Source organism: Epinephelus fuscoguttatus, linkage group LG16, assembly GCF_011397635.1.
Source record: "Epinephelus fuscoguttatus linkage group LG16, E.fuscoguttatus.final_Chr_v1".
NCBI classification, from domain to species: domain Eukaryota; kingdom Metazoa; phylum Chordata; class Actinopteri; order Perciformes; family Serranidae; genus Epinephelus; species Epinephelus fuscoguttatus.
In genome coordinates this window covers 648,976-674,413 of record NC_064767.1, presented here as the reverse complement: position 1 = coordinate 674,413, position 25,438 = coordinate 648,976, and the positions used below count along the sequence as shown (strand labels likewise).

The following is a 25,438-nucleotide window of genomic DNA, read 5'->3' as shown; positions in this document are numbered from 1 at the left end:
GAGGAAGTTAAGCTTAATATGAACCATAATCAAACCAGCTGAAGATTAGTTTTTTATATTCAGGATGAGCTCACTGAGTTTAGGTCGTCTTAACTCTTCAGGACTTTAATAAACCAGGTTTAAACTTTTAAAGGTCTAAATGTATCTAAGCCTGGTGTCTGTCTGAGTTAAACCAGAGTTAATCCTGACTTACGTGCATGGTCTTGAGGATGGAGAGCTGCAGCAGGGCAGCAGAGAAGCCCTGTCGGAGGGCGAGGACAAAGGCGGTCTGCTGTCCGAACAGCTCCTCCATGGCGTTCTTCAGCCGCAGGTACAGAGTCCGGTAACGCTCCACAAAGTCCGGCAGACTGCAGCTTGACTCCAAAAACTTCTTCACCTGAGGGGGGCGGAGTCAAGTTCAAGTCTGAGAATCAGAAAAGTCTGACCCAACAGAGCAACTGTAAGGCTGTTAGAAATCACCTGTCGCTGTACCACTCCCTGCCAACAGAGGGCGATGCCTGCAATGCTGCTGCTGCTCTTCACTTTAGGCTTGGCTGAGGAGGAGGATGACGACGAAGAGGCGGCAGCGGTGTCTTTGTTTTTACCCTCCTTCCCGTCTGAAAGACAAAAGTTAAAAGGTTTACCTCCTGCAGGACGCCAGTGGTCGTTGAGTGAAATCATAAAAATGAAATGATAAACTGCAGCCAGAAACGTAAAGAGAAAGCAGAGCCTCTGTTCTGTCCTTCTTTTCCATCTGAAAAGAAACCACGTCAGTGTCTCTACTCAACATGGGAACAGGAAGTCAGCCATCAAAATAAGAGCAGTCCAAACTGAAAGAAAAAGATGGAGTGTAAACGCGTCCTGATGACGTCAGCTTTAATGTTTGAGTTCAGACAAGGACGAGGAAGAGTCGGCCGGCGCCCCCTGCTGGACCGCCTCATCATCATCAGGTTTAGTGTCATGCACACACGCTGTTCACACCATCCTGCTGACACTAACACTCACTACAGCACACAGAGTGTTGATTAATGCGCTGCTGAAAATAGTCCCTAAACAAACAGTCACAGTTTCCTGTTTGTTAGAATAAAAACTGTGACAGAGGTCAAACTAACACAACTGGTGTTCATGTCTGTTAAAAAATATTCTCTTAATTATGTAATTAATTCATTTAACGCTTTGAACTCTGCGATACAAACGGTCATCCGGTGCCTGCGTTGGTATTTCTGCTTATTGTGATGTCACTTCCTGAAGTTTCTTCAAACACTTCACCTCCCTGACGTCAGTACAACCTGAGCTGACAGGTTCTGGAAGTCATTAAACCAGAATCACTCATAAAAAACATAGTTTTTGAGAGATGATCAATTTAATGAGCAGAAAAAAGGCACGGTGATGGATTCATCGCTCATTTCTCTGGTGCCATCACACGTAACGTTGCACAATGACATCATTACGAGCGTACAACCTGATGGCGTGAAGACAGCAGCTTTAGCCTTCAGCTACAAAAAGAATCAATGTTGCAGCTATTATGTTTTTTATCATTTTAAACAGGATTATGGAAACAGCGATCTCCTGTGACTGCTTTAGGAAAAATTCAGGACAAATTCCACCATAATTTCAGCAAAATATCACGTCAGCACTGCAGGTTAGGTAACGTAACGGGTAACGTAACAGGTTAGGTAACGTAACAGGTAATGTAACAGGTAAGGTAGCGTAACAGGTAGCGTAACAGGTAAGGTAGCGTAACAGCTCTCTTTAAACCGACTGATTCAAACAAAGACCTCCTGCTGCCGTCACGGGGAAATTCCTGCGTAATTCCAGCAAAATATTTACTTTGCACTGCACATAATGTAGCGTAATGACGTCATTATGAGTGTACAATGTTATGACGGGGAAGGCAGAAGCCTAGAGGCTAAAGCACACTGTTAGCAAACGGCGCATGTCAACAACTACGCCCTGATTATTTTCAACGTACAACGCCTCACCTGCGGCAGCTAGACGCACATCAGCACTCTTGGACTCGCTGCCCCACGACACTTCACGTCACTGTCCTGTTATCAGCCTCGCCGCCCCCTGAATTAAACACATTCCCCCCACTCGCTCTCTGCTCGTACAGACCAGCTCTTCTTCTCTCTTCAACATGTTAGTATAAAGAGAACTCTGCAGCTGTTGCTGTGTCTTGTGTGTGACGAGGAGAGACTCCAGAAATATCCCGAGCTAAACGACCCACGGTCCCGTCATTATAAAGACAACAGCCACAAAGATACTTCCTGAGTCACAGCTCTGGAGATTCGCTCTTCAGGTGAGGAATCAACTTTAATTGGCAGCTGTCCACACATGATCTGAAGCTGACGCAGAGGAGGAGGAAGAACACATCTGTCAGTGACAATGACTGTATGGTTGTCTCTTGACGAGCTGCAGCGCAACGTGTCTGGTGTGTACGAGGGGCGGCACTTGACATGTGTCATATGACACATCACACCGGCGTGTTGTCAGCGTTAGCTTTCTGCTGCTAGAAGAAGGAATGCTCTGACTCTTACGAATTTTATTTCAGATGAATTTAAACAGATCCATGCCAACATGGAGCTCCTGCGGCCGTCCACAGGATGTCTGTTCTTTAAAGGGTTAATTATTCAGTGGCTGATGATCATCAGCTCCTGACAGCTGCTTTTTGGAACTAAGTACATTTACTCAAGTAATGGAGTACAAAGTTTATCCTTGTACCTGAACTACATCATTTTACTGCTCTGCATTTATCTGAGGGATTCACAGTGTTCAGAGGGACCCAACAGGAGAACGACCAAACTACAGAACAACACCAAGCTTTAACATCAGCAGGTCGTCTGAGACGTGGACGGCTCAGTTGTGAGGTCAAACAGCAGGGGGCGACGTGACGTCTTCCTGTCCTCATGTGGACGTATGAGATGTTACAGAACAGAGCGTAAACAAAGAGAATGTCTCTGAATGTCTCAGCTGTTACTTACTCTTCAGCTCTTTGCTTCGGTTGAGACCTTCTGAAAACAAAATACACTCTTTAAACATCGACTGCAAACACTCAGAGGTTTTATCATATATTCATCTTACACAAGTTTTAATGTCTCTCAAACATTTTCATTCACTGCACTTCACCACAGAGGACGCACGCTGCCAAAATCAAGTTATTAAATAAGTTATTTATTCTTTTTTTTACTTTTATCTTCATCTTTATGAATAATGTCTTCTTTAATATACTTTTACAATCTTATTTATTAATTTTACTTATTATATGTGCAGTAACTCTGTGCCAGACACTTCTTTTCTCAAGGAACCAACAAAAAATTACAAATAAAATAAAACATATTATTAGAAAATATACAGGCGTTAACTGATTGATAAAATGTGACATAAACTGATGTTTCTGTTTTGTTTTAATTCACTCCTTTATTTACCTTTGTAATAATTCCCCTATTTGTTTACTCTCCTATTAGCCTGCATTTATTTGTAATATGATTTTTGGTACATTTAACCCTTTGAAACCTGTTTTTTTCCTGCTGCATTCAGACGCCTTTCACAAACATCTAAACCTTTGAACCCGGAGCAAATCTGTGTGATTTTTTTTTTCTTTCCCCCAAAGCGAGGAACATTTCTGTAACTACACACGGTTTTAACTGTACGTTGTGTAGAAACATGTTTCATTTTAACTTCTCTTCGAGTGGAGGGAAATTCAGGAAGATCAGTTCACAGAATGTTTCCACCTATCTACAACTCCAGTCTCATTCTGTCATTCGGACCATCGTTCAGGTGTCTTTACAGTGATGTCACCATTATGATGTCACCTCTCAAATACCTAAGTGCTGAGTTCAGTGTTGTTAAACTGGATCGACAGACTCACTTGATTTGACGGGCGGTTTGAGTTCCTCGCCGTCCAGTCGGCTGGTGTCCACGTGGACCAGCAGGTGTGTGAGGCGTCTCACTCTGGAGTTAAAGATGGCCGCCCGGCTTTTACAGCGGCGTGCTGACTCAGCGTTGTCCAGGTACTCACTGAGCAGCCAGGCCAGAGGGCTGGATGCAGAGGATTCTGGGTAAACACAGAGGGAGCAGATCTAAGCCGTTGCAAAGAGGACACGTTAGCACTGTGAGGACGCTTTGGTCTGTCCTCTCTGTGTGATGCTGTGTGTGTGTTAGTGAGTGTGTACCTGACAGTGTGATGCTGTGTGTGTGTTAGTGAGTGTGTACCTGACAGTGTGATGCTGTGTGTGTTAGTGAGTGTGTATCTGACAGTGTGATGCTGTGTGTGTGTTACTGAGTGTGTACCTGACAGTGTGATGCTGTGTGTGTTAGTGAGTGTGTACCTGACAGTGTGATGCTGTGTGTGTTAGTGAGTGTGTACCTGACAGTGTGATGCTGTGTGTGTTAGTGAGTGTGTACCTGACAGTGTGATGCTGTGTGTGTGTTAGTGAGTGTGTACCTGACAGTGTGATGCTGTGTGTTAGTGAGTGTGTACCTGACAGTGTGATGCTGTGTGTGTGTTAGTGAGTGTGTACCTGACAGTGTGATGCTGTGTGTGTTAGTGAGTGTGTACCTGACAGTGTGATGCTGTGTGTGTTAGTGAGTGTGTACCTGACAGTGTGATGCTGTGTGTGTGTTAGTGAGTGTGTACCTGACAGTGTGATGCTGTGTGTGTGTTACTGAGTGTGTACCTGACAGTGTGATGCTGTGTGTGTGTTAGTGAGTGTGTACCTGACAGTGTGATGCTGTGTGTGTGTTACTGAGTGTGTACCTGACAGTGTGATGCTGTGTGTGTGTTAGTGAGTGTGTACCTGACAGTGTGATGCTGTGTGTGTTAGTGAGTGTGTACCTGACAGTGTGATGCTGTGTGTGTTAGTGAGTGTGTACCTGACAGTGTGATGCTGTGTGTGTTAGTGAGTGTGTACCTGACAGTGTGATGCTGTGTGTGTTAGTGAGTGTGTACCTGACAGTGTGATGCTGTGTGTGTGTTACTGAGTGTGTACCTGACAGTGTGATGCTGTGTGTGTGTTAGTGAGTGTGTACCTGACAGTGTGATGCTGTGTGTGTGTTAGTGAGTGTGTACCTGACAGTGTGATGCTGTGTGTGTGTTAGTGAGTGTGTACCTGACAGTGTGATGCTGTGTGTGTGTTAGTGAGTGTGTACCTGACAGTGTGATGCTGTGTGTGTTAGTGAGTGTGTACCTGACAGTGTGATGCTGTGTGTGTGTTACTGAGTGTGTACCTGACAGTGTGATGCTGTGTGTGTTAGTGAGTGTGTACCTGACAGTGTGATGCTGTGTGTGTTAGTGAGTGTGTACCTGACAGTATGATGCTGTGTGTGTGTTAGTGAGTGTGTACCTGACAGTGTGATGCTGTGTGTGTGTTACTGAGTGTGTACCTGACAGTGTGATGCTGTGTGTGTTAGTGAGTGTGTACCTGACAGTGTGATGCTGTGTGTGTTAGTGAGTGTGTACCTGACAGTGTGATGCTGTGTGTGTGTTAGTGAGTGTGTACCTGACAGTGTGATGCTGTGTGTGTGTTACTGAGTGTGTACCTGACAGTGTGATGCTGTGTGTGTTAGTGAGTGTGTACCTGACAGTGTGATGCTGTGTGTGTTAGTGAGTGTGTACCTGACAGTGTGATGCTGTGTGTGTGTTAGTGAGTGTGTACCTGACAGTGTGATGCTGTGTGTGTGTTACTGAGTGTGTACCTGACAGTGTGATGCTGTGTGTGTTAGTGAGTGTGTACCTGACAGTGTGATGTTGTGTGTGTTAGTGAGTGTGTACCTGACAGTGTGATGCTGTGTGTGTTAGTGAGTGTGTACCTGACAGTGTGATGCTGTGTGTGTTACTGAGTGTGTACCTGACAGTGTGATGCTGTGTGTGTGTTAGTGAGTGTGTACCTGACAGTGTGATGCTGTGTGTGTGTTACTGAGTGTGTACCTGACAGTGTGATGCTGTGTGTGTGTTAGTGAGTGTGTACCTGACAGTGTGATGCTGTGTGTGTTACTGAGTGTGTACCTGACAGTGTGATGCTGTGTGTGTGTGTTAGTGAGTGTGTACCTGACAGTGTGATGCTGTGTGTGTGTTACTGAGTGTGTACCTGACAGTGTGATGCTGTGTGTGTGTTAGTGAGTGTGTACCTGACAGTGTGATGCTGTGTGTGTTACTGAGTGTGTACCTGACAGTGTGATGCTGTGTGTGTGTTAGTGAGTGTGTACCTGACAGTGTGATGCTGTGTGTGTTAGTGAGTGTGTACCTGACAGTGTGATGCTGTGTGTGTTAGTGAGTGTGTACCTGACAGTGTGATGCTGTGTGTGTTAGTGAGTGTGTACCTGACAGTGTGATGCTGTGTGTGTGTTAGTGAGTGTGTACCTGACAGTGTGATGCTGTGTGTGTGTTAGTGAGTGTGTACCTGACAGTGTGATGCTGTGTGTGTTAGTGAGTGTGTACCTGACAGTGTGATGCTGTGTGTGTGTTAGTGAGTGTGTACCTGACAGTGTGATGCTGTGTGTGTTAGTGAGTGTGTACCTGACAGTGTGATGCTGTGTGTGTTAGTGAGTGTGTACCTGACAGTGTGATGCTGTGTGTGTTAGTGAGTGTACCTGACAGTGTGATGCTGTGTGTGTTACTGAGTGTGTACCTGACAGTGTGATGCTGTGTGTGTTAGTGAGTGTGTACCTGACAGTGTGATGGTGTGTGTGTTAGTGAGTGTGTACCTGACAGTGTGATGCTGTGTGTGTTAGTGAGTGTGTACCTGACAGTGTGATGCTGTGTGTGTGTTACTGAGTGTGTACCTGACAGTGTGATGCTGTGTGTGTGTTAGTGAGTGTGTACCTGACAGTGTGATGCTGTGTGTGTGTTAGTGAGTGTGTACCTGACAGTGTGATGCTGTGTGTGTGTTAGTGAGTGTGTACCTGACAGTGTGATGCTGTGTGTGTTAGTGAGTGTGTACCTGACAGTGTGATGTTGTGTGTGTTAGTGAGTGTGTACCTGACAGTGTGATGTTGTGTGTGTTAGTGAGTGTGTACCTGACAGTGTGATGCTGTGTGTGTGTTAGTGAGTGTGTACCTGACAGTGTGATGCTGTGTGTGTGTTAGTGAGTGTGTACCTGACAGTGTGATGCTGTGTGTGTGTTAGTGAGTGTGTACCTGACAGTGTGATGTTGTGTGTGTTAGTGAGTGTGTACCTGACAGTGTGATGCTGTGTGTGTTACTGAGTGTGTACCTGACAGTGTGATGCTGTGTGTGTGTTACTGAGTGTGTACCTGACAGTGTGATGCTGTGTGTGTTAGTGAGTGTGTACCTGACAGTGTGATGCTGTGTGTGTGTGTGTGTTACTGAGTGTGTACCTGACAGTGTGATGCTGTGTGTGTGTTACTGAGTGTGTACCTGACAGTGTGATGCTGTGTGTGTGTGTTAGTGAGTGTGTACCTGACAGTGTGATGTTGTGTGTGTTAGTGAGTGTGTACCTGACAGTGTGATGCTGTGTGTGTGTTTGAGTGTGTACCTGACAGTGTGATGCTGTGTGTGTTAGTGAGTGTGTACCTGACAGTGTGATGCTGTGTGTGTGTTAGTGAGTGTGTACCTGACAGTGTGATGCTGTGTGTGTTAGTGAGTGTGTACCTGACAGTGTGATGCTGTGTGTGTGTGTTAGTGAGTGTGTACCTGACAGTGTGATGTTGTGTGTGTTAGTGAGTGTGTACCTGACAGTGTGATGCTGTGTGTGTTAGTGAGTGTGTACCTGACAGTGTGATGCTGTGTGTGTGTTAGTGAGTGTGTACCTGACAGTGTGATGTTGTGTGTGTTAGTGAGTGTGTACCTGACAGTGTGATGCTGTGTGTGTTAGTGAGTGTGTACCTGACAGTGTGATGTTGTGTGTGTTAGTGAGTGTGTACCTGACAGTGTGATGCTGTGTGTGTTAGTGAGTGTGTACCTGACAGTGTGATGCTGTGTGTGTTAGTGAGTGTGTACCTGACAGTGTGATGTTGTGTGTGTGTTAGTGAGTGTGTACCTGACAGTGTGATGTTGTGTGTGTTAGTGAGTGTGTACCTGACAGTGTGATGCTGTGTGTGTTAGTGAGTGTGTACCTGACAGTGTGATGCTGTGTGTGTGTTAGTGAGTGTGTACCTGACAGTGTGATGCTGTGTGTGTTAGTGAGTGTGTACCTGACAGTGTGATGCTGTGTGTGTTAGTGAGTGTGTACCTGACAGTGTGATGTTGTGTGTGTTAGTGAGTGTGTACCTGACAGTGTGATGCTGTGTGTGTTACTGAGTGTGTACCTGACAGTGTGATGGTGTGTGTGTTAGTGACTGTGTAACTGACAGTGATGATGTGTGTGTGTTAGTGAGTGTGTACCTGACAGTGTGATGCTGTGTGTGTGTTAGTGAGTGTGTACCTGACAGTGTGATGTTGTGTGTGTGTTAGTGAGTGTGTACCTGACAGTGTGATGTTGTGTGTGTTAGTGAGTGTGTACCTGACAGTGTGATGCTGTGTGTGTTAGTGAGTGTGTACCTGACAGTGTGATGCTGTGTGTGTGTGTTAGTGAGTGTGTACCTGACAGTGTGATGCTGTGTGTGTGTTAGTGAGTGTGTACCTGACAGTGTGATGCTGTGTGTGTTAGAGAGTGTGTAACTGACAGTGTGATGGTGTGTGTGTTAGTGAGTGTGTACCTGACAGTGTGATGCTGTGTGTGTGTTAGTGAGTGTGTACCTGACAGTGTGATGTTGTGTGTGTTAGTGAGTGTGTACCTGACAGTGTGATGCTGTGTGTGTTACTGAGTGTGTACCTGACAGTGTGATGCTGTGTGTGTGTGTTACTGAGTGTGTACCTGACAGTGTGATGCTGTGTGTGTTAGTGAGTGTGTACCTGACAGTGTGATGCTGTGTGTGTGTGTTACTGAGTGTGTACCTGACAGTGTGATGCTGTGTGTGTGTTACTGAGTGTGTACCTGACAGTGTGATGCTGTGTGTGTGTGTTAGTGAGTGTGTACCTGACAGTGTGATGTTGTGTGTGTTAGTGAGTGTGTACCTGACAGTGTGATGCTGTGTGTGTTAGTGAGTGTGTACCTGACAGTGTGATGTTGTGTGTGTTAGTGAGTGTGTACCTGACAGTGTGATGCTGTGTGTGTGTTACTGAGTGTGTACCTGACAGTGTGATGCTGTGTGTGTGTTAGTGAGTGTGTACCTGACAGTGTGATGCTGTGTGTGTGTTAGTGAGTGTGTACCTGACAGTGTGATGCTGTGTGTGTGTGAGTGTGTACCTGACAGTGTGATGTTGTGTGTGTTAGTGAGTGTGTACCTGACAGTGTGATGTTGTGTGTTAGTGAGTGTGTACCTGACAGTGTGATGCTGTGTGTGTGTTAGTGAGTGTGTACCTGACAGTGTGATGCTGTGTGTGTTATTGTGTGTGTTACGGTCACTGTGATGCTGTGTGTGTGTTAGTGAGTGTGTACCTGACAGTGTGATGTTGTGTGTGTTAGTGAGTGTGTACCTGACAGTGTGATGCTGTGTGTGTGTTAGTGAGTGTGTACCTGACAGTGTGATGCTGTGTGTGTTACTGAGTGTGTACCTGACAGTGTGATGCTGTGTGTGTTACTGAGTGTGTACCTGACAGTGTGATGTTGTGTGTGTTAGTGAGTGTGTACCTGACAGTGTGATGCTGTGTGTGTGTTAGTGAGTGTGTACCTGACAGTGTGATGCTGTGTGTGTGTTAGTGAGTGTGTACCTGACAGTGTGATGCTGTGTGTGTTAGTGAGTGTGTACCTGACAGTGTGATGCTGTGTGTGTGTTAGTGAGTGTGTACCTGACAGTGTGATGCTGTGTGTGTTACTGAGTGTACCTGACAGTGTGATGCTGTGTGTGTGTGTACTGAGTGTGTACCTGACAGTGTGATGCCGTGTGTGTTAGTGAGTGTGTACCTGACAGTGTGATGCTGTGTGTGTGTGTTACTGAGTGTGTACCTGACAGTGTGATGCTGTGTGTGTTAGTGAGTGTGTACCTGACAGTGTGATGCTGTGTGTGTGTTAGTGAGTGTGTACCTGACAGTGTGATGCTGTGTGTGTTACTGAGTGTGTACCTGACAGTGTGATGCTGTGTGTGTGTTACTGAGTGTGTACCTGACAGTGTGATGCTGTGTGTGTGTTAGTGAGTGTGTACCTGACAGTGTGATGCTGTGTGTGTGTTAGTGAGTGTGTACCTGACAGTGTGATGCTGTGTGTGTTAGTGAGTGTGTACCTGACAGTGTGATGCTGTGTGTGTTAGTGAGTGTGTACCTGACAGTGTGATGCTGTGTGTGTTAGTGAGTGTGTACCTGACAGTGTGATGCTGTGTGTGTGTTAGTGAGTGTGTACCTGACAGTGTGATGCTGTGTGTGTGTTAGTGAGTGTGTACCTGACAGTGTGATGCTGTGTGTGTTAGTGAGTGTGTACCTGACAGTGTGATGCTGTGGACAATGGGGGTGATCAGAGCTTCCCAGCAGGTTCGACCCAGAGCTTCGGCCGCCTCAGCGTCCGGCAGGAAACGATCTGCGAACATCTGCTCGTGTCTCAGAGCACTGTTAAGTCTGAACACACACAGACACACAGACACACACACACACAGACACACACACTTTAATAAGGTTCAGTCTGAGTGTACCAGCAGTAGCGTTAACAGTATAAACAGTAATGCGGTAGTATATATTGTATTATTAGCGGTATTACAGTAATATCAACAGTGTTAACAGTATTAGCAATATTACGATAGTAGTAACAATATTACAATATTAGCAGTATTACGGTACTATTAGCAGTAGTATAAATTGAAGTATTAGCTGTATTACTGTAGTAGTAACAGTATTAACAGTATTAGCAGTATTATGGTAATATTAACAGTATTAAGAGTATTAGCAGTATTATGGTAGTATTAACAGTATTAAGATTATTAGCAGTATTATGGTAGTATTAACAGTATTAAGATTATTAGCAGTATTATGGTAGTATTAACAGTATTAGCAGTATTATGGTAATATTAATAGTATTAACAGTATTATGGTAGTATTAAGAGTATTAGCAGTATTATGGTAGTATTAACAGTATTAATAGTATTAGCAGTATTATGGTAATATTAATAGTATTAACAGTATTATGGTAGTATTAAGAGTATTAGCAGTATTATGGTAGTATTAACAGTATTAATAGTATTAGCAGTATTATGGTAATATTAATAGTATTAGCAGTATTATGGTAGTATTAACAGTATTAATAGTATTAGCAGTATTATGGTAATATTAATAGTATTAGCAGTATTATGGTAGTATTAACAGTATTAACAGTATTAGCAGTATTATGGTAGTATTAACAGTATTAAGAGTATTAGCAGTACTATGGTAGTATTAACAGCATTAAGAGTATTAGCAGTATTATGGTAGCATTAACAGTATTAACAGTATTAGCAGTATTATGGTAGTATTAACAGTATTAACAGTATTAGCAGTACTATGGTTGTATTAACAGTATTAACAGTATTAGCAGTATTATGGTAGTATTAACAGTATTAATAGTATTAGCAGTATTATGGTAATATTAATAGTATTAACAGTATTATGGTAGTATTAAGAGTATTAGCAGTATTATGGTAATATTAATAGTATTAGCAGTATTATGGTAGTATTAACAGTATTAATAGTATTAGCAGTATTATGGTAATATTAATAGTATTAGCAGTATTATGGTAGTATTAACAGCATTAAGAGTATTAGCAGTATTATGGTAGCATTAACAGTATTAACAGTATTAGCAGTATTATGGTAGTATTAACAGTATTAAGAGTATTAGCAGTACTATGGTAGTATTAACAGTATTAAGAGTATTAGCAGTATTATGGTAGTATTAACAGTATTAGCAGTATTATGGTAGTATTAACAGTATTAAGAGTATTAGCAGTATTATGGTAGTATTAACAGTATTAATAGTATTAGCAGTATTATGGTAATATTAATAGTATTAGCAGTATTATGGTAGTATTAAGAGTATTAGCAGTATTATGGTAGTATTAAGAGTATTAGCAGTATTATGGTAATATTAATAGTATTAGCAGTATTATGGTAGTATTAACAGTATTAATAGTATTAGCAGTATTATGGTAATATTAATAGTATTAGCAGTATTATGGTAGTATTAACAGTATTAACAGTATTAGCAGTATTATGGTAGTATTAACAGTATTAAGAGTATTAGCAGTACTATGGTAGTATTAACAGTATTAACAGTATTAGCAGTATTATGGTAGTATTAACAGTATTAGCAGTATTATGGTAGTATTAACAGCATTAAGAGTATTAGCAGTATTATGGTAGTATTAACAGTATTAGCTGTATTATGGTAGTATTAACAGCATTAAGAGTATTAACAGTATTAAAAGTATTAACAGTATTAGCAGTATTATGGTAGTATTAACAGCATTAAGATTAATAGTAGTATTATGGTAGTATTAACAGTATTAACAGTATTAGCAGTATTATGGTAGTATTAACAGCATTAAGATTAATAGTAGTATTATGGTAGTATTAACAGTATTAACAGTATTAGCAGTATTATGGTAGTATTAACAGTATTAACAGTATTAGCAGTATTATGGTAGTATTAACAGCATTAAGATTAATAGCAGTATTATGGTAGTATTAACAGTATTAACAGTATTAGCAGTATTATGGTAGTATTAACAGCATTAAGATTAATAGTAGTATTATGGTAGTATTAACAGTATTAACAGTATTAGCAGTATTATGGTAGTATTAACAGTATTAACAGTATTAGCAGTATTATGGTAGTATTAACAGCATTAAGATTAATAGCAGTATTATGGTAGTATTAACAGTATTAACAGTATTAGCAGTATTATGGTAGTATTAACAGTATTAACAGTATTAGCAGTATTATGGTAGTATTAACAGCATTAAGATTAATAGCAGTATTATGGTAGTATTAACAGTATTAACAGTATTAGCAGTATTATGGTAGTATTAACAGTATTAACAGTATTAGCAATATTACGGTAGTATTAACAGTATTAAGATTAATAGCAGTATTATGGTAGTATTAACAGCATTAAGAGTATTAGCAGTATTATGGTAGTATTAACAGTATTAAGATTAATAGCAGTATTACGGTAGTATTAACAGTATTAAGATTAATAGCAGTATTATGGTAGTATTAACAGTATTAAGATTAATAGCAGTATTATGGTAGTATTAACAGCATTAAGAGTATTAGCAGTATTATGGTAGTATTAACAGTATTAACAGTATTAGCAATATTACGGTAGTATTAACAGTATTAAGATTAATAGCAGTATTACGGTAGTATTAACAGTATTAAGATTAATAGCAGTATTATGGTAGTATTAACAGCATTAAGAGTATTAGCAGTATTATGGTAGTATTAACAGAATTAACAGTATTAGCAATATTAGTATTAACAGTATTAAGATTAATAGCAGTATTACGGTGGTATTAACGGTATTAAGATTAATAGCAGTATTACTGATAGTATTAACAGCATTAAGAGTATTAGCAGTATTATGGTAGTATTAACAGTATTAAGATTAAATAGCAGTATTGCGGTGGTATTAACAGTATTAAGATTAATAGCAGTATTATGGTAGTATTAACAGTATTAAGATTAATAGCAGTATTATGGTAGTATTAACAGCATTAAGAGTATTAGCAGTATTATGGTAGTATTAACAGTATTAACAGTATTAGCAATATTACGGTAGTATTAACAGTATTAAGATTAATAGCAGTATTACGGTAGTATTAACAGTATTAAGATTAATAGCAGTATTACGGTAGTATTAACAGTATTAAGATTAATAGCAGTATTATGGTAGTATTAACAGTATTAAGATTAATAGCAGTATTACGGTAGTATTAACAGTATTAAGATTAATAGCAGTATTATGGTAGTATTAACAGCATTAAGAGTATTAGCAGTATTATGGTAGTATTAACAGTATTAACAGTATTAGCAATATTACGGTAGTATTAACAGTATTAAGATTAATAGTAGTATTACGGTAGTATTAACAGTATTAAGATTAATAGCAGTATTACGGTAGTATTAACAGCATTAAGAGTATTAGCAGTATTATGGTAGTATTAACAGTATTAAGATTAATAGCAGTATTACGGTAGTATTAACAGTATTAAGATTAATAGCAGTATTATGGTAGTATTAACAGTATTAAGATTAATAGCAGTATTATGGTAGTATTAACAGCATTAAGAGTATTAGCAGTATTATGGTAGTATTAACAGTATTAACAGTATTAGCAATATTACGGTAGTATTAACAGTATTAAGATTAATAGCAGTATTATGGTAGTATTAACAGCATTAAGATTAATAGCAGTATTATGGTAGTATTAACAGCATTAAGATTAATAGTAGTATTATGGTAGTATTAACAGTATTAAGATTAATAGCAGTATTATGGTAGTATTAACAGCATTAAGAGTATTAGCAGTATTATGGTAGTATTAACAGTATTAACAGTATTAGCAATATTACGGTAGTATTAACAGTATTAAGATTAATAGCAGTATTACGGTAGTATTAACAGTATTAAGATTAATAGCAGTATTATGGTAGTATTAACAGCATTAAGAGTATTAGCAGTATTATGGTAGTATTAACAGTATTATATCTCGTGGTATTTACTTGTTGAAGAGCTGCAGCAGCTGTGTCTTGTCCTCCATAACCTCCTGACACCAGGTGTGAGCCTTGGTGCTGTAGAACAGGTAGGTCCGACAACACAGTTGCTCCTTAAACACCGGCCAAAACGTTGGCTTCGGACCCAGAACCTCGAAACCATGGACCCGAGTGTCGATACCTCCCTGTCAGAGGAAGGAGGGGTCAGTATTTAGAGGGGCGGGGTCAGTGGATAGAGAGGTGGGGTCAGTAGATAGAGGGGTGGAGTCCATAGAGATGGTAGACTGACCTGCTGACATCTCTTGACCCTGATCTGGATGATGGACCAGAACCTGGTCATGTTCTCCAGCAGAACCACCCGACTGGCTGACGGAGTCACATTGACCTGGACGGGTTGTTCATAAATACATGTGGTCATTATTTTGTGTTTACATCATCACATCAAGTGATCCAGGCCAACTCTTCCTCCTTTAGAGAGGAGCAGGATGAGGAGGAGGAGACTCACCGTATTCAGTTCAGTGTTGATGTTGGTCGGGTCGTCTCCTCCCAGGACCAAGACTCGGGCCGGCATGTAGCTCGAGTCCTCGCTGGCCACCTGGATGGCCAGTTGTCTACACACATGACAGGTTCATACTTAATCTTTCATATACCTGCGGTATACTCTCAGTATCTGTACTGTAGTACGTATTAGTATCAGTGACGACCTGAGAGTACTCTCAGAGAACTGAATACTTCTACCTCAGATTAACTTAATGACCTGTGGTTTTGTCCACAGAGAAAGGAGGACGTACGCTGATGAACACAGAGTACATCCGCAGGTACTTGTGTTGACTATGTTTAGTAGTACTGTCAGTATCAGTATCTGGTGGTACCTGTAGTATCTGGTACTACCTGATGTATCTGGTACTACCTGTAGTATCTGGTAGTATCTGGTAGTACCTGATGATGACTCCTTTGTGCATGTAGATGTTGATGAAGTGTGAGCCAGTGCAGCCGTTGGACTCCCAGTAGGTTTTGGGGTTCTTGTCGGTCAGCTTGTTCGCTCGATGGTGATTGGAGGAGACCTCCACCTTCTCCCAGCATTTGTCCTCCTTCAGCTCCACACTGGAGCCTGAACACACCACCAGTTAAACCAGTGACACCAGTTATGAGGTGTTATCTTTAATCATATTATTAAATGTATACAGACCTTGGCAGAGATTCCTGAGGAACACGTCAAAGAAGGGGATGTTGATTGGCTGATGGCTACGACGATGCTCCTCAATCTGACCCAACACCATCTGACAGGAAACAGGAAGTAGACCAGGTCAGATATCTAATGACAGGAAGTCAGACTGTAAACACCTCCAAATGATGGACCTGCGTCTATATGATGGAGAGAGTGGACGCTGCCTTCTAGAGATGAATCAACATGCCCAGCGTTCTTTTTCAGAGCGCCCTGGCTCTTTTCTGCAGTCGCTCAGAGCGCTTCTTTATTAAAATCTCTGAACTCCTCAGAGCAGCGCTCATGATGTCACTGCTGCTCCTTGCTACCGTACGAAATGTCAGTCAGGAACCACCACGACGAATATAGCAAGTCTCATTGTTTGAGGGAAGATCAGCTGGCAGAGGTTGCTGCTAAGTGCTGTGCTTTGATCACCACATTGTTGTAAGCTGACAAGGTCACAGTGACGACAACATAATGCCTCTAGCCACAGCTATCACCGACACGGAGGCAGAAAAACATGTTTTGTAAGGTCACAGTGACCTCTGACCCTTGACGACCAAATTCTAATTAGTTTAGTCTTCAGACTAAGTGGTTGTTTGTGTCAAATTTAAAGAAATTCCCTCACGGTATTCCTAAGATACCATGTTCACAAGAATGAAACAGATGAGGTCAAAAAGACCTTTGACCACCAAATTCTAATCAGTTTATTCTTGAGCCCAAGTGGACGTTTGCATCAAATTTTAGGAAACTCCCTCAAGCTATTCTTATGATATTGTGTTCACAAGAATGTGATGGATGCAAGGTCACAGTGACCTTTGACTTTGACCTCCAAATTCTAATCAGTTTAATCTTCTGTTCAAGTGCACGTTTGTTCCAAATTTGTGGAAACTTCCTCAAGCCCTTTTTGTGGTGACACATTAATGAGAATGAGTGGGATGCTAGGTCACAGAGACCTTTGACCTTTGACGGCTATCCACAGTGCGGAGGGGAAAAAAAGAGGACCCTTCTTCTTCTATGATCTTTTCACGTTCAGTAAACCGAATAATGTTTGTTAAATTGAGTCGCTGTGGTGTTGTCAGGAAGCCATTTCCAGGCAGACATGCTGCAGCAGTGGCGGCGGTGTGAAGAGTTAACGGTGTGTCCTGCGTACCTGGATACATCCTGCGAGGACACTTGTGGTCATCTTCTTGTAGAGGCTGGCGTACTTCTCACAGTCAGTGATGAGGTCACGCAGCTCGGTGACCAGCAGCAGGTTGGTGCTGTGTTTGTCCAGAGCTTTCACCAGAGCCTCTTTGGTCCCCAGGCGACACATCACCACCGCGTAGTCTTTGTTCAGGGACGCCAGGCGGTACAGGAAGCGGATGAACAGCTGGACCACCTAAATGACGAATCACAGCAGGTCAAACATTTACATACAGAAAGTGTGTGTGTGTGTGTGTGCGCGCGTGTGCATGCTGTGTACCGACCTCTCTGTCATTGATGAAGGCCGTCATGGAGGACAGGCAGGGCTCGATGCTCTCATGCCATGGCAGCATGTCCTCCTGGTAGTTATCCAGGAACTTGTTCAGGATCCTGCAGAGACAAACAACCAGTCAGACAAGCTGCTTCATCATCATCATCATCACCATGACACTGTGGGGGGTCAGTACCTGAGGATGGAGAGCTGGACGGCCCGGTCTGCTCGATGCTGCTCCATCAAACGAACCAGGTCTTGATACGTGTCTCGACTGTGGGTCACCTGACCAACCAATAATCACCAATATTTAACGACTGTATCCTGTGAGGTGGCTTCATCATATTCTGTGACATCATCATCATCATCATCATGTTTTAAAACTCCAGTGTGTCAGATTTAAATCATGGTTGTGTTCTGGTTCCCTCAGAATGAGACGTTTATCTACACAGGGAGCAGGTCCTCGTCTACAGACATCAACATGTTGCACCACCATGTTTCTACAGTAGCCCAGAACGGACAAACCAAACACTGACTTGGTTTTGTTTGGTTTGGTTTGGTATGACTTGGCTCAGCATGGTTTGGGCCGTCAGCCCAGTGCAGCAGGTATTTGTGTCTCCATAAATCCACTAATCCGGTGATGAACCCATTTCACTTCCTGTAGACTCTTAACAATAAAAGTCTCCTGTTACTCTGATATGCAGAAACTTTTATTGTGAAGCAGCAGGATGAGGATGAGTTTTCAGCTGATGGTGAAGATCAGACATTAACTCAGATATGTGAGGTCACAACAGGATGCAGGAGAGAAGCTTAACTCCAAGCTTTGGCATGGCTGAAGTGACAGTGTTAAAGGTCTATATACAGTTGTGACTGTGACACACTGGAGCTCTGATGAATCACAGGTGAGTCACAGGTGACAGGTATACTCTGTACCTGACTGCGCTGGTCCTCCAGCTGAGAGGTGTCGTCACACAGCAGCTGCTCCAGAGTCTGGATCACCTCCTTAGTGGCCGTCAGCTCCTTCAGACTCACCACCAACATCTGCAGCTCCGTGTCCTTCAGGTCCAGCTGCTCACGACTCTCTGATCACACACACACACACACACACACACACACACACACACACACAGGACAGACAAAGCTTCAGTCCCACAGACAGGATGGACTGTACTGACGTCAACGCAAAGCTTCATCACCATGGAGTCATGTGATCGGGGGGGTGTACCTTTGCTCTCCAGCTTGTGCACCATGGAGATGTGGTTGAGGGCGATGATGGCGAGCATGGTCTCAGCTCTGGACAGAGTCAGACACTTCTTGAGGACGGCGGTGACGTCGGCGGCCACCAGCTGCTCCGCCAGGCTCTTGTGGTTGGAGATGAGCATGATGATGACCAGCAGGCCGTTTCTCACCGACAGCATGCAGCTGCACACAGAAACCCACTGTCAGTAACAGGAACCTTCAGAGGAAGTCAACACCTGAACCTGCGACAGGAAGTTACCCTTTAGTCTGCAGCATGAGGTCAACAGCAGCAGGGATAGCTCCCAACAGGCCCTTGGAGCCTTCGGGCGTGGCCGAGCCAATGCTGGCGAAGATCTCCAACATCATCTGAGTGCCAGACTCAGACAGCGGGAGGCTGCTGCCGACACTGCGCAGGTCGTGTTTACTGGCTCCGGTGATGACCTTCAGAGTCTGGCACAAACAACAACAACAGGTCACACAGGACGGCCATCTTAAAACTGTGACATCATGGTTTTACAGATTAATGACAGGGGGAGTCTGTGATGTCACAGTCTGTGATGCAGCTGTTTAACAAAGCTGCAGCATGTAGCTGCATCCGTCTGAGGACAGTGGATGTGAGGGGTGTGTCTTACTGCGAGCGCCAGCTGCTGGACGTGAGTGATGGCGGAGAACTCTTGCATGCAGGACAGGACAGCTTTGACTCCGCCCTCGGTGGCAAAGGAAACCCTCCACTCGTATTTGAGCATTAGGAGGTGGGTGAGTCTGAGCGTGCTGACCACCAGGTCTTTGGAGGACGAGCCCAGCAGCTCCACCAGCAGCTTCAGCACCTTGTCCCTGACGGAGGACACACAGAGGACACATCATCACACAGTGAACCTCACACATTCAGGGACACACATCGTCATCTGCTCTCACAGCTCCGCTGAACTACCCTCTGGCTTTGTGTATCTCCTGGAGACACTCAGCTATCCCAGGGTTCCTGAACTACCCACAGGTACTGTGTATTTACTGGGGACAACCGTCTATCACAGGTTGTCTGAACTACCTCATGGCTCTGTGTATCTCCTGGAACACTCCACACTCTATCCTGGGATACACCACACCTATATGTTGTCTCTGGCTCTGTGTATTTCCTGGAGCGGTCCACTGATGATGGCGTCTCACCGTATGGTCTGAGCCGAGTCGCTCCTCATGGAGTTCTTCTCCTGTGCTCCCTTCTCCTCCAGCAGCCTGGTGATGAAGAGGACGGCGGCCAGCTGCTGGGCGTGGTCTGAGGACGCCCCGCCCTTCTTCAGGATGTCCACCACCTCCCCCAGCTTCTCCAGCACCGTCTTCTTCCCCTGGACCCGCGGGTTGTTGAACACTGCAGGGAGGACAGACAAATGACTGACTCTCATGTTACTGTCCACCTGAAGGGACACAGAGTCCCTGTGGACACCTGTCCCCATCTCCCACCTTTCATCTTGTCCTCCAGGTCTTCGGGGTATTTGCTGTCGTCCTCTGACGGCAGCTCGTTCTCCGTCTCCGGGCTGCCACAGCCTGAGTCAGGAGGAAGTTCCTTCTTTGCCTTCTTAGAGACAGAGCCCAACGCTGAGGAAGAGGAGGCCAAGGCTGACGATGAAGAGGAGGAGTTTGGTCCCCCTCCTCCTCCTCCCCCTCCTCCTCCTCCTCCCCCCCCTCCTCCTGCCAAGTTGGACGAACCCAGAGAGCCTTCAGCTGGAAACAAACGGTCACAGACATGGAGACAGATTTAGAACTCAGACACATGCCTTGTGCGTCCTCACAGAGACACACGTCTTGTGCGTCCTCACCCAGCAGCTCTTCATCCTCCAGACTTCCTCCTCCTCTCCTCAGGTAGTGTTTGCAGAAGGTGTGTGAACACAGCAGGTCACTGAGACACGACGACGGCAGCTTCTGCTTCAGGTAGTGAAGCAGCTTCTTCGCCACATCTCCGGGGACAGACAGACCGATCAGAGACAAGTCGTCCAACTCCGTCTCCTGTGGGACAGACAGACAGGTGTGAGTGAATAGTTTTTTACCCATCATGCCCCTGGGTGTGTGTATGTGTCTCACCTGGTCATCCAGGCTCTGCAGCAGGATGCTGTTGACTTCCTGTTGCTGCTTGAGCTCCAGCTTCTTGATGAAGAAGAGGATCTCCCACCACTCGGCCCGGCTCAGGGCCAGCGGCTCCCTCTGCAGACCCTCCGACAGGTAGGGCAGAGAGTACAGCCCTCCGGGCGGCTTGGAGAAGAACGTCTGACTCACTGTGGGAGCAGAGACACAAACAGGGTCACCTGACCTGAGCTGAGGGACAGGTGGAGGCGTCAGGTGTGATGGGATCTTACCCGCGGTGAGTTTGAGAGTCTCCGTCAGGGTGGAGGCCTTCTCCTGCGTCTCCTTCTCAGCCTGACTGCTGCTGCCGCTGCCCAGGATCTCCACCATGTGCCAGTGGACCCAGTACGTCCTGGACAGGGAGTTCCAGTACACCTGAACGCAGTACACACACACACACACACACACACACAGGACACATCACACACTGCTGTCCTCCAGACTCAACAGGTCCAGGGACGTTATCAGGGGGACGCCATGTTGGATTTTATGTTGCTATGTAACAACTGATTAGTCCAATAACTGATGTCCATATATCCATTGTTTCCCTCCTGGTGTCGCTGATCATCATCATCATCATCATCATCATCATCAGGTCTCTGCTGTAGTGAGTTAAAGGGCCAGTGTGTAAAATCCTTCTGCTGTCTTCGTTGGTTCATTTATACACGCGAAACGCGTTCTCTGGCTGGCTGGATTGTCTGCTCAGTCTGCCGTACATACATGGCGGCGCAGGATGGCGACCTCTCTAAAGCAAGGCCCTTGATATATGTGTGTGTGTATATATATATATATGTGTGTGTGTGTACAAATATATATATATATCTCTCTATATATATCTATATATCTATATATTTATATATATATATATCTATATATATATAGATATATATATATATAAAAGCATAATTATAAGGCTACGAAAACCAAACGAATTTTATTTTATAGCGATTATACACTTATATAAACATATTAATGGGTAGAATATTCAGATTCAGATTCAGACTGACAATAAACCATGCCAAATATTACACACTGGCCCTTTAAGTTATGATCTTAACGAATTTTTCATATGATACTAAAAATCATTTCAGTATTATCGTTAACGAGACACAGCCTGATCCTGATCCTGATCCTGATCCTGATCCTGATCCCGATCCTCCCAACATGTTTTGGACAAACTGAAGATTTGGTCCGGATCAAAACCAGGACCAGATTACATGATCTGATCATTTTGTTTCTCCTGAACAACCTGTTTTTAAGATTTGATCCAATCAGGTCAGGTTTCTCTGAACACCTGACTCCTCTGCTTTAACCCTCCCAGCAGCAGGAGGCGCTGCAGGCTGACAGGAGTCACTCACCAACATGTCACAGTAATAATGATTAGAAGCCATAGTGACCTCGGCTCACTGTGCTGACGTGTCTGTGTGAGTCTTTGTATCGGCGCCGTGTTTCCTCACCTGAACAGGTGGCGAGCCGTCGTTGCTGTAGCGGAACTCTCCCTCGTCTCCGGAGCTCACCTCCTCGTAGTCCTCCAGCATGCGGACCATCATGCCGCTCTTCAGGTTGTCCTGGACGTACTCCACATAGGCCGAGCGGCTGGCGAAGTCAGAGCGCGTTTTATATCCGTTTCCTGTCTTCTTTTTTGGCGGCGTGGCGGCGGCGGGAGCGGCTACAGCAGAGGTGGCGGTGAGGACGACAGGGGAGGCGCAGAAACGGGGCTGGAAGATGGATCTGAGGACGGGGCGGGATGCCTCCTCCCCCAGCTCCTCCCCACAAGCCCCGCCCCCACCAGGATGGTGGGCGGAGCCGTCGGGAGGCTGGCGGTTGCGGTCCCAGCCCATCACGCGGACCAGCTCCGAGATGAGGTTGGCCATGGCCATGGTGAAGTCGAACTCTCGCTGAACGCGGAGGTGCTCTGCCTGGTGGGCGGCGCTGGAGGAGGAGGCGGGGGAGGGGCTGGCGTCCTGTCTGTCAGAGTTAGACTCCGCCCCCGCCGTGTTAAGTTTGTCCATCAGTGACGTCACACACAGGTAACGCTTCACCAGAGAGAAGAGCAGCTTCCCAGGAATCTGAGCACACGCACCACAAACACACACACACATAATTAGTAATCAACAACAACACATAAACAATCAGTACTCAATAATCAATAATTATAATAATAACAACAATAATAATAAAAAAAGACAATAATAATAATAAAAATAGAAAATAATGAAATACGATAATGTTAAAAATATTATTAATCAATATCACTGATTATTATTTGATTCATTTAATCAACATTAACATTTATGTACAGTACAGGCCAAAAGTTTGGACACACCTTCTCATTCAATGCGTTTTCTTTATTTTCATGACTATTTACATTGTAGATTCTCACTGAAGGCATCAAAACTATGAATGAACACATGTGGAGTTATGTACTTAACAAAAAAAGGTGAAATAACTGAAAACAGCCTCTCCTTAGCAGTGGTTTCCTAGCAGCTATTTGACCATGAAGGCCTGATTCGCGCAGTCTCCTCTTAACAGTTGTTCTAGAGATGGGTCTGCTGCTAGAACTCTGTGTGGCATTCATCTGGTCTCTGATCTGAGCTGCTGTTAACTTGCGATTTCTGAGGCTGGTGACTCGGATGAACTTATCCTCAGAAGCAGAGGTGACTCTTGGTCTTCCTTTCCTGGGTCGGTCCTCATGTGTGCCAGTTTCGTTGTAGCGCTTGATGGTTTTTGCGACTCCACTTGGGGACACATTTAAAGTTTTTGCAATTTTCCGGACTGACTGACCTTCATTTCTTAAAGTAATGATGGCCACACGTTTTTCTTTAGTTAGCTGATTGGTTCTTGCCATAATATGAATTTTAACAGTTGTCCAATAGGGCTGTCGGCTGTGTATTAACCTGACTTCTGCACAACACAACTGATGGTCCCAACCCCATTGATAAAGCAAGAAATTCCACTAATTAACCCTGATAAGGCACACCTGTGAAGTGGAAACCATTTCAGGTGACTACCTCTTGAAGCTCATGGAGAGAATGCCAAGAGTGTGCAAAGCAGTAATCAGAGCAAAGGGTGGCTATTTTGAAGAAACTAGAATATAAAACATGTTTTCAGTTATTTCACCTTTTTTTGTTAAGTACATAACTCCACATGTGTTCATTCATAGTTTTGATGCCTTCAGTGAGAATCTACAATGTAAATAGTCATGAAAATAAAGAAAACGCATTGAATGAGAAGGTGTGTCCAAACTTTTGGCCTGTACTGTATAATAAAAACTGCAGCAACAACAACAGTAAATAATTATAACAATAAAAATGTTACTAATTATTTCAATATTAATGATCAATGATAATATTAATAAACTTCATTAATTTAAACTTGTTTATGTGAATATATATTTAAATATCTGTAGACAAACATTTTGTGAAAGAAAACATCACAAATTATAACACAAACAGAAACCAGCTGACACAGTGTGTGTGTGTGTGTGTGTGTACCTGCGGCAGGTGAATCCCCTCGAAGGAGATGCCGTGCTCCTCTGACGACGTGGTCTCAGCAAACAGCTCCAGCAGAGTGTAGCGGTTATCAAAGTCCATGTGCTGCTCGATGCCGTCCTGCTGACTGAGGGACAGCAGGACATACGCACGACTTCCTGCACAGGGGACAGGAGGACAGGGGACAGGGGACAGGAGGACAGGAAGACAGGGGACAGGAGGACAGGGGACAGGAGGACAGGAGGACATGCCGTCAGAGACAAGAGGACAATGTAAAACGTTAATGTCCAGCCCTGCTACTTATCCAAAATAAATAACTGTCCCTTAGATATCATTCTGCCAAATTCTTAAAGGAGGGTTTTCATTGTGTTGGGTCAAGTGTCCTCGTCTCTACTAACTCCAGTCTCAGTTCAGTCCCAGTCCCAGCTGCCTTCAAACATGCTGTGGTTAGGCCCCTCCTACACGGTCCCATCCTGACCCCTCTGTGCTGTCCCACTTTAGACCTGCCTCCCATTTGCCTTTTCTTTCTCAGGTGTGAAACATCGGTTCATCCGTTCACCACGCATCATAAACCTGAGACCACCGACTGAACACTGGTCAGCTGACAGACAGGATGTTATCATCACTGTGGGTCTGTGGGTCCTCAGCAGCGTGTGTGTGTGTGTGTGTGTGTGTGTGTGTGTGTGGGTGTGTGTGTGTGTGTGTGTGTGACGTGTCATCATCTGTTGTAACCATGACAACAGGTGGCCACCTGCAGGTTGTCCTCTGTCTCCACGCGTCACATTCAAACACCTGAAACGTTTATTTCTTCTGATCTAACACACACATCCTGCTCAGAAGACGACTCAAAGCTGGTGAACAAACTGCAGCCTCAGTCTGTCCCTGTCTGTCTGTCCCTCTGTCTGTCCCCCTGTCTGTCTGTCCCTCAGTCTGTCCCTGTCTGTCTGTCCCTCTGTCTGTCCCCCTGTCTGTCTGTCCCTCTGTCTGTCCCTGTCTGTCTGTCCCTCTGTCTGTCTGTCCCTCTGTCTGTCTGTCTGTCCGTCTGTCCGTCTGTCTGTCCCTGTCTGTCCCTCTGTCTGTCTGTCCCTCTGTCTGTCCCTGTCTGTCTGTCCCTCTGTCTGTCTGTCTGTCTGTCTGTCCCTCTGTCTGTCCCTGTCTGTCTCTCTGTCCGTCTGTCCCTCTGTCTGTCTGTCCCTCTGTCTGTCCCTGTCTGTCTCTCTGTCCGTCTGTCCCTCTGTCTGTCTGTCCCTCTGTCTGTCCCTGTCTGTCTGTCTCTCTGTCCGT

General features: G+C 44.0%; 1 protein-coding gene across 3 annotated transcripts in view; it reads right to left on the bottom strand.

Annotated features, from left to right (window-relative positions):
* The window catches only part of LOC125904079 (cullin-9), a 65,886-nt gene that overhangs the window by 21,967 nt on the left and 18,481 nt on the right, over window positions 1-25,438 (bottom strand). Inside the window, exons 3-26 of one of the 3 annotated variants that reach the window (XM_049601337.1) lie at window positions 24,158-24,312; window positions 22,121-22,732; window positions 20,897-21,038; window positions 20,625-20,815; window positions 20,363-20,549; window positions 20,007-20,267; window positions 19,716-19,914; window positions 19,184-19,385; window positions 18,811-19,001; window positions 18,538-18,734; window positions 18,246-18,394; window positions 17,509-17,597; window positions 17,326-17,431; window positions 17,010-17,237; window positions 15,842-15,932; window positions 15,592-15,763; window positions 15,158-15,263; window positions 14,942-15,037; window positions 14,662-14,837; window positions 10,391-10,524; window positions 3,848-4,033; window positions 2,961-2,990; window positions 460-596; window positions 194-376 (exon numbers count right to left, since the gene is read on the bottom strand). In XM_049601337.1, coding sequence (XP_049457294.1) covers window positions 194-376; window positions 460-596; window positions 2,961-2,990; window positions 3,848-4,033; window positions 10,391-10,524; window positions 14,662-14,837; window positions 14,942-15,037; window positions 15,158-15,263; window positions 15,592-15,763; window positions 15,842-15,932; window positions 17,010-17,237; window positions 17,326-17,431; window positions 17,509-17,597; window positions 18,246-18,394; window positions 18,538-18,734; window positions 18,811-19,001; window positions 19,184-19,385; window positions 19,716-19,914; window positions 20,007-20,267; window positions 20,363-20,549; window positions 20,625-20,815; window positions 20,897-21,038; window positions 22,121-22,732; window positions 24,158-24,312 — 4,220 coding nt within the window. The remainder of the gene's footprint in view (window positions 1-193; window positions 377-459; window positions 597-2,960; window positions 2,991-3,847; window positions 4,034-10,390; window positions 10,525-14,661; window positions 14,838-14,941; window positions 15,038-15,157; window positions 15,264-15,591; window positions 15,764-15,841; window positions 15,933-17,009; window positions 17,238-17,325; window positions 17,432-17,508; window positions 17,598-18,245; window positions 18,395-18,537; window positions 18,735-18,810; window positions 19,002-19,183; window positions 19,386-19,715; window positions 19,915-20,006; window positions 20,268-20,362; window positions 20,550-20,624; window positions 20,816-20,896; window positions 21,039-22,120; window positions 22,733-24,157; window positions 24,313-25,438) is intronic. The other 2 variants (XM_049601338.1, XM_049601339.1) reach the window with 2 other exon arrangements.